General features: G+C 43.1%; 1 protein-coding gene across 15 annotated transcripts in view; it reads right to left on the bottom strand.

The window, feature by feature from the left end:
* Positions 1-7,270: 7,270 nt before the first annotated feature.
* TCF7L2 (transcription factor 7-like 2 (T-cell specific, HMG-box)) overlaps positions 7,271-16,345 on the bottom strand; it is a 74,299-nt gene continuing 65,224 nt past the window's right edge. For 8 of the 15 annotated variants that reach the window (XM_008571012.1, XM_008571013.1, XM_008571004.1 and 5 more), the window contains 2 exons: positions 14,946-15,018; positions 7,271-9,392 (listed from right to left, as the gene is read on the bottom strand). In XM_008571012.1, coding sequence (XP_008569234.1) covers positions 8,987-9,392; positions 14,946-15,018 — 479 coding nt within the window. In that variant the 3' untranslated portion in view covers positions 7,271-8,986. Of the gene's footprint in view, positions 9,393-13,358; positions 13,385-14,259; positions 14,333-14,945; positions 15,019-16,278; positions 16,330-16,345 lie in introns of those variants that run through there. The other 7 variants (XM_008571015.1, XM_008571018.1, XR_550364.1 and 4 more) reach the window with 6 other exon arrangements.

Genomic DNA, 16,345 nt, shown 5'->3' with positions numbered 1-16,345 from the left:
GGGGGGGGGGGGGGGGGGGGGGGGGGGACGACACTAAACAAGAAGCTCCGGGAACAATGAGTTCCCTCCACACCCTGTCACCAAGGGCAAGCTCTAATTTCATTTGCATGCCCAAGACCTCCCATTTTTACCCTCCCCCTCAGCCCTTGCACCCTGTAAAGCAAATATAGACACAGGAATTTAATCTGTTTTATTATTATTTATTCTTAGAGACCATTCCAAAAGCCCCGCTCCATTTACATTTTTTGCTGTGAATTTCCTGCCCTAAAGCTAACGGGAATGTGGGGTGGGGGGGGTGGGGGGCAGTACATAGCTTGTTTTAAGTAGCAACCACCACTATCTTTACAATCCAGAGGAAATCAGCATTGCTTAACCTGGATTCTTCATAATTCCATAAACCAATTGAATAGGAGGCATTAAAAATTTTCTGAAAGGCTTGTTTCAAGGTTTAGCCACAGTGACTCCCTGCTCAGGCCCACTCTATAGGCCATATGGCAGTCGCAGCCACCATATTACTACATATTACTACTTGCTCCCTACGACACACACAACCTAGAGGCCTTTTGCATTTATTACCTTCAGCATTTCAGTGGAAGGGAGCATGTATCATCTACGAGAAAAATCCAGGAGTCTCGAGAGCACTGAATGAGAGCTCCTCATCTATTGTATGACAACCGCTGTTTATTTATCCATGCTACTCCTGGTGGACAATTACCTGTGTCCAGTTTTGGGCCATTATGATCAAAGCTGCTGTGATCCTCTACTAAAGTTAAACGTATGCCATTTGGATATCCCTTTTTGTGATTATTTAGTCCTGTTTTTTTTTTTTTGCTTTTATTTTGCTTTTTACCCATTTTTAATTGATTAAGCTACCTTTTCTTTTGATTTCTAGGAATTCTTTTTACTTCTGGATTTTAGTCCCGTGTCAGATAAATGACTTACAAACATTATCACCTAGGCTGAGGCTTGCCTTTTCACTCTTAAATGAGTTCGTGATACTTTCAGCAAACTAAAACTAGAAGAGGCTTTCTTAATTTGGTAACGTGAATCTATAAGAACATACAACTAACACTATACTTAATGGTGAAATAGTATATGCTTTTCCCTGAGTTCAGAAAAGACAAGGAAGCCAGTATCTCTACTCCTATTCAACATTCTATTGGAGGCTCTTGTCAGTGCAAGAGACTTGGAATCTCTAAACCTCAGTTTACTGGTGTGTAAAATGGGAACAATAATTATACCTACCACACAGAATTGTTGTAAGGATTAAATGAGATAAGATGTGAAAAGTGATTACTGCGATGCATGGGAGATTGTATTATTTTGGGGTCCAGTTATTCCTTCCTATTGTAAAAGTATACAACCATGACCCTTGCCATTTGACCTTACTGTTCCTTCACTGATGGACAGAGTGTACTTTTCCACGTTACTGATGTGCAGCTGGGCTGTATGCTTTGGCCGGTGAAATGTGGTTGGAATTGACAATGTGCCAGTTTCAGACTGAGTCCTTAAGAGGACTCATAAGTTTCTGCCATAACTGGGACATGCCTTGCCACTAGTCTCAGAAAAAGAGACATGTTGAATAGATCTGAACCTGATTTAGCCTGGAGCCAAGCTCAGCCAATCCCACTAGAAACATGGCTAACTCAAAGACCTAAAGAAATGCTTGCTCTTCTTGTAAGCCTCTGAGTTTTGGGATTGTATGTTACACAGCATTATTGCAAAAATAGCTGACAATATACTTGGCATATAATTAGTGCTTAATAAATGATAACTATTTAACTTTTAACTTAAAGCTCAGTTTTCTCACCTGAAAATTGGGAATAATACTACAACATAGAGCTGTTAAAAGGATTAAGAGAGCTAATATGCATGTCAAGTAGTATATTTCCCAAGATGTACTCCAAGGAACAATTCAGAAGGAAATTAATAAGCATTACTCTCTCAAAAAAGTCTTCTATGGTCAATTACATTTGGGAAATATAGGTAAAACAGGATTCTTTATGACAGACTTTCATGGAGCCTTGTAAATTAATGAGCATTCTGAAACTCTAAGAGAGGTCGTAGTATGAAATGTCACCCAAACAGATTTGACCAAGAAGATTCCTTAGGATTAAGGCTCCACAGAGGCTATTTTGAGAAATACCAATACAACATACTTCATAAAATGCCCATCAATAAACTTTATTCTGTTAATTACATTTTATACACCATGTACACTGCATTTTATATATTAAAATTATTATATTCAATATATCACAGCTATTATTAATCTTCAGACTTGGATTTTAAACATTTTTACTCTAACCACAGTAAGAAAGATTTTACATAATGCAGTATACATATGCATCAATAGAGTCTATTTTCTATTTCAATCAATTTTATTTTTTAAATATGCTGGTCTTTATCCATTAAATTGATCTCCTGACCTATCAATGGGTTGCAACTCACAATCTGAAAAAACCCTACATAGTATATATATACAATATTATACCATATAATACATACACTTCTAATTTTCTTCCAATTCTACAATTCTATAACTTCTAGCACAGAGTCCAAAATGGCTCAGTCCATGTAATTATCAATTGCCTTTATTATTGTTACAGGCACAGAAATCAGAATGAGAAAAAAGACTCTTGCACACAGACAAGAAGAGAGACCACCTGGTGGTCCCACAGCAAAAGCCTCTTGCAAGGCCATGGGTCGCATTAGCTCCCCCTCCACCTCTCTCCAGCTACTCAGATGGTCTGTGTCTTTATAATAAGCAACATAGCAGGGCATATAGCCACACAGGCTTCTGAGTCTAGTTGCCTGGCTTCAAATCTTAAGCTCACTGCTTCCCAGGTATGTGCCTTTAGTAAAGTCACTTAACCTTTCTAAGCCTCATTTGCTTCATCTGTAAAATGAACATAAAAGCAATTTCTGTCCCCATGAAGATTAAATAAGAAATTCAAGTAGAGTTTTTAGCACATCTTCTTGTTATTATCCTTGCATAACACTCCTTTCCAGGTGGGCAGCTTGTCCAGGCCTCAGGAATGTTGGTGGCTCTTTCCTTAAAAACTCCATCCCATAAAGTGATACAGGATTGAACCCAGAGGGGAAAATGGAGACCAAGCTGGCTTCACCCAGACTTATGTGCCAGTGCCTAGGTAGGTGCCCAAGAAATAGTTGTTGAATGAATGAATGAATATGCTTTCTCAATGTTCCCATCAAGTGCATTCACAAGATTCCAGCTTTAAAAAAATCCAACTTCAAAGCCAGAACTCACCAATGCTGCCATCAGAACCACACCAGAATTCAGAGCAGGCCTCTGCCATGGCCGCATGCCTAGGAATGCTAAACTGGGCCTGGAATGGGAGATGAAGACACAAACCCAATGGGCATCCTTCTGAAAATCAAATCTATGGCCCTATTCATTAGTGATTCCCAGCTCTGGTTTGTGGCATTTGCCTCAGGCACTGTTCACAAGAGATTTTTAGGTTACTCCTTTGTTGGTTTCCAAAGGGCTTTAATTAAAAACACATTTCTATGCCACATTTCTATACCACAAAAAGCACCCAAGCCAGGGCTGCGGCTCCCTGAAGAGTGGGAGTCATTTTCACAGAGCCATTAAGTTTCAGGGAAAATGAATGACTGTGGAGGAGTTACAATGTCCCTGGGCCATGCAGATGTGTCTTCTACATCTAGATCTCTACAATTCTCACTTGGGTGTGAAGAGCTGGACTAGCAGAATCCCAAAGAGAAAAAAAGGAAACAGGTAGATGACTGGCCTTTGGCTTTCATGATAATAATAAACACCAGGACTTACTATTCTAGGCCTGCTGCATTTAGCCCTCATAAGAATCCATCAAAATGGATAATACTGTCACTGCCTGTTAGCTGAAGAAACAGGGACTCAGACAGATGAAGGAATTACCCAGACACACACGAGAGTCAGATGGGGGAACCTCCAAGCTCAGATTCACTCCACTGCTCCCAGCTGCTTCCTTCTTGAAATCCTGGATCCAAATGAAAGGCCCTCTGTCCCTACGTGAATCCACATCATCAAAATAAAAAGTGAACCTTCTAATATCTATAGGAGGAAACCCTCTACTATATTAATTGCTTTACACACGGGCCTGTCCAAGACCACCACCAACCGTGGAACCACGGCCTGTCCTGGAGGGTTCTGTGCTAAGCCTCCGAAGTTGTTTCAGAACTGGAAAATGCCTCTGTAGTGGACTGACTGGTGGTCCCCCCAAATATATGCCCATGCCTTAATCCCAGAATTTGTGAATATTACTTTGCATGGTAAAAGATGTAATTAAGTTCAGGATCTAGAGAGAAGGGGCTTATCCAGGAGTATCCAGGGGGGCCCGAAACACAATCACATGTGTCCTTGTAAGAGCAGGGCAGAGGGAGTTTTGGGACAGTCACAGAGGAGAAGGCAACGTGACAATGGAGGCAGAGATTGGAGTGATGTGGCTACAATCCAAGGAATGCAGCCCCCAGAAGCTCAAAGAGGCATGGGATGGATGAGCCCCAGAACCTTTGGAGGATCATGCCCTGACACCACACCTTGATTTCCGACTTCTGGCCTCCAAGGTTGTGAGAGAATAGATTTCTGTTGTTTTAAGCCACCAAATTTGTGGCAATTTGTTACAGCGGCCCCAGGAAAATATGCCCCCCTCATATGCAAACATATTTGGCTAGGACCCAACAGAGGCCGGGAATGATGTGGCTCCCAAAGTGAGAATTATGGTTTCCTAGATGTTGTCTCAGGGTCTCTTAGTAACAAAAATCCACAGATCCACTCCTTCGGATGAACTTAGAAGCTGTTCAGTTTTTAATAAACTCTTGAGGGATGATAAAATGAACAGATGTAGAGAGGAAGTGTTGACGGGCAGGGACTTGGCCTGGCACTTGGGAGACTAGAACCTGGGCTGGTGGGAACGAGACAAGCCTCGGGGAAAGGAAGTTCCAGATCCTCCAAGTATTGCTAAGGGTTGTAGGATGGTTAAGCATGTGGCTAGGTAACCCATACTTTGAATTGTAGAGATCTGCACCTGGGCTGGCTGATGGCAGAGGGGAATGCCTCCTGCCCTTTTTCTGGCCTTTGTAACAAGGGCACTGAGTCGCATTCTAACACGGTTGAAAGGATTTAAAAGATCACTAACACCCTGGAAGTTGTGAGAACACAAAATTTGGAAGCATTATGGAACGTTTCCGTTCTTCCACTTCTTGCAATACAGGTGTTGAGTCGGCCAAACTCATTCACTCTTTCCTTCAACAAATATGCTAGTATATGAAACACCCACTATGCGCCCGGCGCTAAGCCAGGACCCTAGTACACAACAGTGAACGTGAAAGCCACAACCCTGTCCTCCTGGAGGGTTCTCCAGAGAAGTGGTTTTCAACAGGGAGGTGATTTTACCCCCTAGGGGACACTTGGCGATGTCTGGAGATATTTCTGGTTGTCATGCTCTGGGGGTTGGGGAGAGGGTGCTAGTGGCATCTAGTGAATAGAAGACACAGATGCTGCTAAACATCGTACAGTGCACAGGACAGACCCCGCTGCTAAGAATTGTCTGGCCCAAAATGTCAATAGTGCTGGGGTTAAGAAACGCTGTGCACCTTGAGCAGCCTACATAGCAATAGCTGCGAACACAATGGTGGAGGGTGGGCTAAGGGGAGGCAGAGACAGGGGCTGGAAGAGCACACAGGAGGGGGCCATCATCACCCTCCAGCAGTCAGAACCCTCTCCCCAAAGAAAGCAATATCTATGCTGAGACCTGACGCACGAGGGGGAATTTTCTAGGTGGGAAGAGCAAACTAGCTTTTAGGTACGGCTAGAGGGGAGAGTGCATGCGCGAGCCAGTGTCCCCGTCACTTATGTTTGGGAGGGGAAGGGCCACCCTTGTTATGCAAGGTGGTATAACTTAGTGTTAAGAGCATGAGCTTGGCGTCAGATCTGAATTTAAGTCTCAGCTCCACCACCTACTGACTGTGTGGCCTTGGACGAGACACTTCAACTCTGAGTTTCTAAATCCATTTTTAGAAAATAAAGCAGAGGGTGGTGAGGAAGAATAATATCTACCGCTCAGGTGGTAGCGTTAGGATTAAATGAGAAAATGCACAGAAACGACTTGGCACGCTGCCGCAAATAAAAGATACTGTTCTTATTTGTGTTTTCAAAGGTCACTCTGGGCCCAACGTGCAAAATAAAATGGGGAAGGACAACCAGACACACTCCTCCCAGGGAATACAAAGCAAAGCAAAAACAAAATACCGAGATTTTACAGAACAAAAACTAGCCTGAGCAAAGCAGTTTCCGAGGCGCTTTAAAGTCCTTGATGTGACACTGTGGTAACCCTAAGTAACAACAACGGCAACATGAACAGCTCTGTGCCCATTGAAATCACCATCCTTTGAAGGTACAGGTGTCCTAGATAAATGGAACAATGTACACACCCTTCTGCCTTGTCAGCCTGAGAAACGAAATCCAGTGGAAACCTCAGAGAGGTCTTTATCACAGCCCCTCCTCGGTGACGATGATGAACTTGCACTCTTTCTGGGGCCAAAGAACTTGGGTCCCACCTACAGCAAGACCCTCCCTACACACCTCTAAGTGAAATCACCTTGATCCAATTTCCTAAAATGTTGCTTGCCTAATCATTTCTCACTGCTAGAGAAAGGGTTTCAACTGGACACCCTTGCATCTCTCCCTACAGACAACTAAGAAGTTAGGGCACTTTCATATCGATTATCCTTAACTGCTAACAATGTGATTTCTTAAGTCCACTCTTGGTGGGTGAACTAAGTCTCATTAACCAGAATTAAATCCCTTCTGCTTGATACTGTGAGTGGGACGAGTAGGATATAATAGAATAACTCTTCTATAGCCAAAAGAGTAACATGTGCTCTGTAACTGTGCTTTGCTTCCACAAATATCCGAATGACTGGTGATGGCAGAGTTGAACGCTATGGGGAAAGACATACACCAAGGACACCCCCCACCCCCGCCTTATACTGGTAATCTTCATGGCAAATGACACGTTATACAAACCAGGTATGCAAGGTCCACTAAATGGGCATCAAAGACTGGGCAGGGGAGATCTACCCCCCAAAAGAGTTCCAGACCACTTTTTGGTATCTAACTCACCACCTACCCTCCACGCACCAACCACACGGTCTCAAGATCCAACTCGGGAATATGTTTCTCTTGATGAAAGCAGGCACCAGTTTCCCCAGAGACAAAAATCCAAATCACAGAAACACAGGACCAGCCTTTATCTGCACATACTAAGTTGCTTTTATTAATCCAGAACGGCATGCTACAGATACTGTACAGCATGAACATTTATTCATTACAAAAATGGCTTCCAAACCATTAAAAATGAACTTGGAATAAGAGCATAAAACGGAACAGTAACATCACAACTGTTAGGAAACATTCAAAGTATTCACAAAAAATGTTATAGTTAGCATTTTAATAAACCAGAGAAAAATCGGAGACAGTTTTACAATCGCTTCATGTCAACTACAATGGCACTGAATGAACAGGTTTCAGCTTTATACAGCATTTTGCAACATCAACATGCCTAGGTATTTTTTATTTTTAAAGTTCGCTACCTACTTGTATGTAATATGTGTACATAAAAGCGGCAGCTGGTTTTTCATTTAAGAGTAATCTAATATACAGAATTTTGGCCCTTAAGGGTTTATACCTCTTCATTTAAAATGCTTTCTGGACAATCTGCTACCAAACACATTTTGTTATAGGTGACATTAAAACTACATACAAATCTACCTATGTAACATCACAGCAAAACATGATGAACGAAAATTACAGCATCAAAAAGAGGGAGAAAGCTAAAGTCACTGAGAATTTTGGCACATAAAGTTTTGCACACGGTCAAGTCCATGTCCTAAGGGCGCAGGGTATTCGACGGGGAGTTCAAAGGGGAAACAAGGATGGTTTCCACTGTTGTCCATACAGCGTCGCTAAAATTCCCTCACTAATTTTCAAGTCTTGTTTTACATAATGGCTTTTAAAGCAACTTTTGTTAATGCTACTGATCCTTAATGCAACTATGAATGTCCATTTGGCGGCATCTGAGTTTCATACAGGGAAAAAAAAAAAAAGTCAAAAAGGGAAACAAAAAAATATATATACACATTTTATATATAAACTTAAAAACCTTGTACAAATGAGTTGTTATATATAAGATGCTTATGCGAAGGGGGGAAAAAAACTTTATACAGTTTCGAGAAAAAGGAAAACATATTTAAAAAGGGACGACGTACAGGTACGACAAGCAATCTCTAAAGCAATAAATACTACTGGTCCAACAGCGTTGTGATTCCATTAATTGTTGAGTAGCGTCCCCTCCCCCCAAAAGAACAACACCATGGAACAAGGTATATTAACACATTTTAACCCTTTGTTTCTGTACATTTAAACAATAACAAGTAACATCACAATAAAAGTTGTTTCACACAGAAAAAAAAAAACAAAAAAAAGGAGTGGCACTGCATTCCTTGTGCCCTTATGGTTTAAAAACCAGATGTAGAATGATTGGTTCGCAAGCTCGTATTTAATACAAATAATACAGAACCAACTCCTTCTGGAGGGCTGCTTCAAAATTGCTTCTTTTTTTTTTTTCTTTTTGTTTTTTAATCAGTCTTTTAAAACTAGGCTATCCGAACTACATAACAGTTATGTATATATATATATATATTTTAAACGCTACAAAGACTTTAAACAGCTGTTGATAAAAATTTTGGTAGAATCATGAGGTTCTTCTCTCATCTACATATTTAAAAGGAGAAATTGAAATAAGAGTGGGTCAAATATTGACCAATGAACTCGATAAACATCAACTAATGTAGCCACGTGGCACAAAATTAAAAGAGTACAAAACAAAAGACTTTCAAAGGGGGGCAAACCAAGAGAAGCGAAACAGGACACTCAACCAACCAACCGGGGCTAACGAAGCTAAAGCTATTCTAAAGACTTAGTGACCAGGGACAGTGGCTGGGGCTGGGTCCCGGCCAGAGAGCTGTGGGAATGTAAGGAAGATGTCGACGGCTGTGCAAGCGAGGAGGCTGGGGCGATGGGAGGCAGGTCCAGGGCCCCGTTGGGACAGAGGGCAGAGGCCTTGCCATGGGTGGCCTCGGCCAGCAGGAGGGCGGGCGGCGGAGGCATCATGGACAGGTGGGCCAAGGGGTCGGGCTTCAGGGACAGCGAGAGCGGCTGGGTCTGCTCAGTCTGTGGCTTGGCGTCTCGGGGAGGGGAGCCTAGCAGGTGTGGGGAGGGGGGAGGCGAATCTAGTAAGCTTCCATCTGAAGAGGGTGGGCTGAGGCAGCTGCCTTCACCTTGTATGTAGCGAACGCACTTTTTTTTTCTCCTAGAAACAGGGGGAGAGAGTTGTCTATGAATAAAGGGTAAAGATGCCAAGGCAGAGAATTATCTAATGCTCACAGCCAAGAGGAGGTCACCTCACGGATGTCCCACAAAGATGGCATGCCCGGTGGCCAAGGGACAGGTAAAGTCACACCAGGGCGTGGCCTCCCTGAACTAGGGCCCACATCTGAGCCTGCTCCGGCAAATAAAATATTTCAGAGTGGAGAACTCCCTACCTGCTTGCCCACCCCTCCTAAACACCCATGACCTCCCTTCACCCCAAATATCATCGAGCAGACTAAAGGAAGCCACCTGCAGACGGTGGCACCTATTTGCCAGAATGTGGCTTGGTCCCAATGGAGATGAACTGAAAAGCTTGTTATGTCTCATTTGGCTCAGACAGTCCCTCATTTTCCCATCACATTCCAATGAGTCCCCCTCCCCCAATTCTCACCACTCCCCTCCCCCAGCCCCCAGTGATGTGTGGCTGCTTGTGTGTGCTTAAAAGAGAAAGACAGAGCTCCTTCCCCAGCCGCCTCGTATCAATATGAAACTCTCAACATGCTGACTGTTGAGCCCACGTAGCTGAAGGCAGCGCTAGCAAGAGGCTTAAAGGCTTTAACACACCACCACCGTGAGGCTGCCGGCGCCCAGAGGCCTTTGGCCTTGTCTGTTAAGAACCGCACCAAATCAAGAGAGGTCAGAGTCAGGTGAGACGGGAGGGGAGAAACAAAATAAAACAAAAGGAACTAAAAAACCGAAACAACCAAAACAAACAAAAAAATAAGCAAACGGAAACCACTGAAAACAGGTAGAAGAGGATAAACAAAGGTGGGGGAGGGGGAGAATAAGAAAAACAGAAAAATGATCCAAAGGAACAAGAATAACTGGTTGTATGGCCTGCAGGTTGTGGATTAAATGAAGATTCAAACTTCATTTTTGTTTTACGATTTGGGGCCTCCCCTCCCCCACCCCGTCATGGGAAGGTTGGAAGGAGAGCCGGTGAGGGTGGGACCGAGGGGCGTACTGCCCTTGTCCCCGGGCCGAGGCCAGTAAATGGAGGGCGCAGCACACGCCGGTCACGAAGGAGTGACGACCAAGAAGAAATGCCAGGGAATCGCAGTGTGGACCTTCCTGGGGTTGGGTGACCATTAGTGTTTAAACCAGAAAGACTAGTTCTGCCCTGCACCAAAACCCAGAATCTCCCCTCTTGACTACCCATTTATGTGAGAAACAGGAATGAAAATTTCAGAGCTTTTCTTGCTTATCATCAAAGGATGAGGTCTGGAAAAATCAACTCAAGAAATTGAGCATCTGACTTCAAAGCTTCTCCCACCATGAATCCCCATCTGATGGGACAGAATTTGGTAGGAAAGCTGTTCCTTGGGAATCAACCCCACTAATGCTATAAAAATAATACAGATACAGGGAATGTGCTCGTCTGAGGAGTCTTAGAATATAGTCAGAACCATGGCTGAGAACACTCCATCTAAAACAAGTGTGTGAGCACTGGCCGGCTTTCTGCCGCTGGAAAGCAACCAGGATGCTGTCTGCGTGAAGGCAACCACTGTCGGACCATGTCACTGGCCTTTGAAAGGAAGGGGGTGTGTTGAGCAGCTCCTCTCGGTCTATGCCCCAGAGCCGTCTGATCGTGCCCTCATTGCCTGGGGTGTGGACTCAGCAAGATGGCAGGAGGCAGGAAGGGGGGTGGAAGGGAGCATGCTCAGCCCTCCCTGCCTCCCAGAGGCCAAGACCCATGGGGCTGGTGGCCTCAGGTTCTGTCTGTCCCGTCTGGGTCAGAAGGAACTCTGGGGGAGCGGGTGCAGCCCCCTCTGCCCCTCGATTTGGCAAGGTTCCTTTTTCTCTCCAGGATAGACTGAAATAAACTCTGGGTTCCGCTCCCATCCCAGGAACCAAGATAGATAATCAAGCCTCTCGGAGTTTTAAACCACCTTAGCCTGCAGATCAAAACATGCTCAAAAAACTAAGATGTCCATGCATTTTAAAAATGGGAGAAGGAAAGGAAGTGAGGGTGAGGGGAGAGCATAAGCAAAACTGAGAAAGCAATAGGAAAAATAAGAAAAAAGGCAAGGGAGCAAGAGAGAAAGGGGGGACAACTGGGAAGACGAGGGGACAGCACCAAGCAGCATTCCATGCTATATTAGGGCAGAGTGAAAAGACAGAAAGAGCAACTTGGTGGGCTCAAAACAGAATCTTGTTAAAATGTCCTCAAACGTCAAATAAAATGAGAAACCCTGTGTGGCAAGCTAGGAGTGCTGATTGGCTAGGAGCATTTCTGGAGCTTTCCTCACCCTTCCCACCCTCCTTATGACATGGAAGTTTCCAGATCATGGAAATGAGTGGGGGCATTCTGAACACGGGACATGAAGACTATGACGACATAATGATGCTCCTTCTAGTAAGCGGCTGGCAGAAGGCAGTTGAACACACACACATTTCTGATGAGTCAAAAAATGCCTCGGTTTGCAACTGATTTTTTCTTTTTTTAAAAAAAGCACATTTTGTTTTATTGATTTTAGTATCAAGCCAGGTATGGTCATGGCAGAGTTAAAAAGCAAAGTTGAGGGAAAAAGGGACAGGTAACTACTTGTACAAAACCCCTGCTCTTACCCACCCCCCATCTAGGCTCCATCTCCAATCAGAAGGGTGGCCTCTTAAAAACCTATTTTTAGCATCTCGTACATTTATTCTGAAAGGAGACTAAGGGTTCTTCCTGTCCTGTTTTGGAATGACACCCTTAAAAGACAGCAGAAATGCACTTGCTAATGCTTTTACGGTATAAAAAGCATCCCCAACAGAAGAAAAAATGGCTCCCGGGAAAGGTCTGAAGATGCTGAGGCTGAAAGAAAACTGGGGTATGGGGGGAGCCTGTTGGATCCCAGCTCCTTTGACCAGGGGCTTCTAAGCATTTGGGACAAAAGAAACGCCGCGATATTGATAGTCCCTTAAAGCTGCATTTTAGAAAATCGTGCTGCTGAAACATGAAGCAGCTACAAAGGTTTTGGGTTTGCAGTGGGGTTTTTTTGTTTTTTGTGGGTTTTTTTGGTAAAAATATAAAAAAATCAAAAAAATTCTGGTCTCTGAGAAAGATACCACACCCTGGATTTAAGCAAAGTGTGGCCGTGTCTGAGGAGGGGATATCTTTCCTGCTCAATGTTTGCAATAACTTCTCGAAGAGAAAGAAAAAAAGGAAAAAAAAAAAGCCAAGTCTAGTTTGTAGAATAAACAACCACCACCCCCACAAATAAAATAAACAAGGCACCTGAACCAGCCTTACTGTGAGGCATACACAATGGTGTCAGTTGTATGTTTGTACAGATCATCAGAAACCCTCTTGTGAGTGGCCCCTGCAGTTAGCCAGTCACTTGCCATGGCAGGGCATCTCAGAACAGGATTCTGTATCTTCCCACTTGGCACATATAAAATTTTGACAAATTCACTTCTTTGACAAGGTAAGAGAGTCCCTGTCCTCCCTGGCTAATCCCAATTAAATACCTAACATATCCTTCGTTAACTTCATCACCAAACTTCTTTCTGCTGTCCAGAGAAGACCTCAGGACTGCGTTGAAAGGACCCTGTCACCTCTGTGAACACCACCATGTCACAGAATGACTGGGGGATTCCTCTCCTGCTCTGGGAGCATCTAAGGCTCCAAATCCCTCACTCAATGCGCAGAGGGTCGTCTATGTGGTTCCCTCTTGGTAAAGATTCTCAGGGTCTCTCTCCCCTAAACATTTGTTTGGTCAATGCAAGGCACTTCATCGATCTCTCGTACTGGCATCAGAGAAGGGGGGAAGAGACACAGGAGACTTGTGGGCATGCACGTAATGGGATGAACATCTGATCTAACGTCTAAACATGGAGCACATGGCAAAGGTATGGAGGAGAGGGACACCGGACGAGGAGGAACTACAAACAAGGAAGCATGTTTGGGGTGTTGAAATACCTACCATCATAATATTCCAAATTCAAAGACTGCTTGTATCAGAACAAAGAAACAACAAATTTAACCAAAGGTGGTCAATTAAAGAAAAGAAAATGAGACAGGAACTAGTTGGTATCCCTCCACCAAGAAGGAAGTACCTACACCTTCCCTGAGAATACAGGTTGGCTAGAAACCTGCAGGTGGAACATGGGTACTTAATTTGGACTCTTCTGGGCTGTTCTGATTCATTTTGGAACCAATGCTATGTACATACATATATATGTGTGTATATATAATTTTTTTTCAATTCTGCAGGCCTACAACGCTGCAGTATCCTTGCTGCGTGCTTTAGCTGGTGCCTGCCATTCAATGCCACGCTTCTTTTTCAGCACTGTAAAACAATGTCAGCTAACCAACTCCTCCGTACAGAGATACGTGGTTTTTAAACATTAAAAAAAAAAAAGAGAGAGGGAAAAGAAAAGCCTGCCCCATAGCACTTCTCTGAGAGTCTTGGCTTTCAGTGCACAGGAATGCTATTGCTGCCAAGTCTCAGCTTGCTCAAACCTTTGGAAATGGTGGCTCTCTACGATCAATACACATGCCACCCAGGCACTCCTAGGGCCGGGCCAGGTCCAGGATGCTGGCTTTCCAAGCAAAAGGATAAGTGCCCATCCTTGTTTGTTATGGTTGTGGTCTCAGTCCTGCCACCAGGGATATGTTATTTGTAAGAGCAGAGGGGAAAGAGAGAAAGTGAGGAGAGGAAACGGCATAAAATTAGCAAGGAAATTTGGAAGGATGAGGATTATTAATATTGATGCCAGTGGGGAAAGTAGATGGGAATGAGGTTAAAATAAAATTGTCACACTAAGGTACGAGAAGGACAGAATGCTTTGATTTTCCCAAAGGCCTCGCAGTGGTAATATACCTGCACGGTTTGCACCATAAAGTCTGTCGGTCAAGCCCGAACAGTGCCCGACACTTCTTTGGAGTATTTGCATCTGTTAGCATAAGGTAAACACAAAAAATACAACACAATGGTGGGTCGTGCTCAGTTGGATGTGAACTCTCAGCTACAGCTTACTTCTCTTCTACACCACCTCGGCTCTATGTGATCAGCTTCCCTTACCAAGGGCACGAAAGGAAAGGACTGCTATGCGTCAAAAGAAAAAAAAATGAAATAAAATGATAAAACACACACACAAAAAAACAACAACCAGAAACCAAAAAAACAACAATGAAAAATAAATAAAAGAGAGAGAAGAGGAGGGGAGAAGGTGACGTCATTTGCTTCTACCTAGGCCAGGAGGACGATCCTGGGCTGTCACAAGGAAGGGGGTTGGCAGGCAACATTCCCTGGGAGGGGGCGCGCTGGGGGTTGTGGTCGCTGACCCGAGGAGGCACAAATGATGCTGTTTTACAGTGGCATTTTGGCTAGCAGCAGCGGGAGAATAAGCACATCCCTCAGAGAGCCCAAACACATGGCAGTGTCCCACTCCCTCATGTCTCCTAAGATCCACACACAGAGCTATAAAGCAACAGGCCAGAGAAGGGGGAAAGGACCGAAGAGACCAGCTGCAAACCAGCACAGCGAATCTGGGAAACTATACACACCTGCAAGGGCCGCACCAGTTATTCTGTTGATCAAGGCCAAAGCGCGCTCGGCATTTCTTAGGAGCGCTCAGGTCTGAATGAGTTCAGAAAAGAAGCGAGCAGAGGAGGAGGACGTGGGAGAAAGGGGGAGAGAGAGAGAGAGAGAGGAGAGAGAGAGAGAGGAGAGAGAGAGAGAGAGAGATGGAGGGAGGGAGGAAGGGAGGGGGGAGAGAAAGATACAAATAAGAAAAAAAATCAAAATAAAAAAGGGAATAAATCAATGACCTGGTTACTAATTGCAAAATATTGACTTTTGTTTTTTAACGTTCTTTAATTAAAAAAAAAATGGTAAAAATCACATTCTTATTCAACTTGTGAAATTAGCTGTTGCAAATAAAGCTGCAGTATCCCTTCTTTAAGGACTGACTCTCAGACTTTTTGCACTGACACAGGGAAGTTAGATACTAAAGAAGAACTCAATCTTTTAAATAGTTTTCTCTTTTAGTTTTGTTTTTCCTTTTTTTTTTCCTCTCAATTGTTTTTTCTTAAAGAAGAAAATAAAGCGGAGGGAATTAAGTTTGTAACATGCTTTTTTCTTCTTAGAGTAAAACAGTTTAAAAAAAACTACAAATAAAAACAGAATGAAACAAAACAAAACAGAAAGAAATAAAGAAAGAAAAGGGTTGTGGGATTGGGATATTGCAGCTTTTGGAATGTTCATCTTTTCTTTTTTTTTTTTTCTATCTATTTTCATTAATATTAAGAGAAGAACAGGTAAAGGTAAACAGGCTGTGTGAATGAGCTGTTAAGAGTTAGTAAGAAGCTCATAGCAGCATTTAAGCAGGCACAGTCAGTAAATGCTAGTGGATTTGCAAATTATGAAAAGCAAAAGGAAGAAAAAAACTAAAATAAAAAAAAAGCAAAGGAAAAAATAATCATACTGCGAATGCATGCTTGCAGGAGAAAACTTAGTGGGAGCAATGAACAAAATGCCATTAGATTAAGGAGGTTTATTACTGAATTCCTTCCATTTTTTTTTTTAACCAGTCTCTTTTAAAGAAATACTGCATATTCAATTTGCACAGTTAGTTCAACTCTAAATTATTGTCATCACCGCTTAAACAACTGTTATGGGAAAAATAAATAAATAAACAAAATAAAAGTTAAATTAAATTCAAAAACCAACAAAAGCAACTGAAAAAAAAAATCTACTGAAACATACGAAACCGTGTAGATGGTCACTTTAAAGAATGTTCAAACGTCATACGTGTTCAACGTTAATAAAACTATAATGGCAAGAAAAATTAAAAAACAGTTTATCAACTATTTTAATGACTCAAAATGACATTAGCACCTGTAATCGGAGGAAGTGAAAGGCAAGGATTTAGGAAACATTCGCTGTGTTCTGAAAAAAAAGAACA

The sequence above is a fragment of the Galeopterus variegatus genome, unplaced genomic scaffold (assembly GCF_000696425.1).
Source record: "Galeopterus variegatus unplaced genomic scaffold, G_variegatus-3.0.2 Scaffold654, whole genome shotgun sequence".
NCBI classification, from domain to species: Eukaryota; Metazoa; Chordata; class Mammalia; order Dermoptera; family Cynocephalidae; genus Galeopterus; species Galeopterus variegatus.
This window is presented reverse-complemented; position numbering and strand designations above follow the sequence as displayed.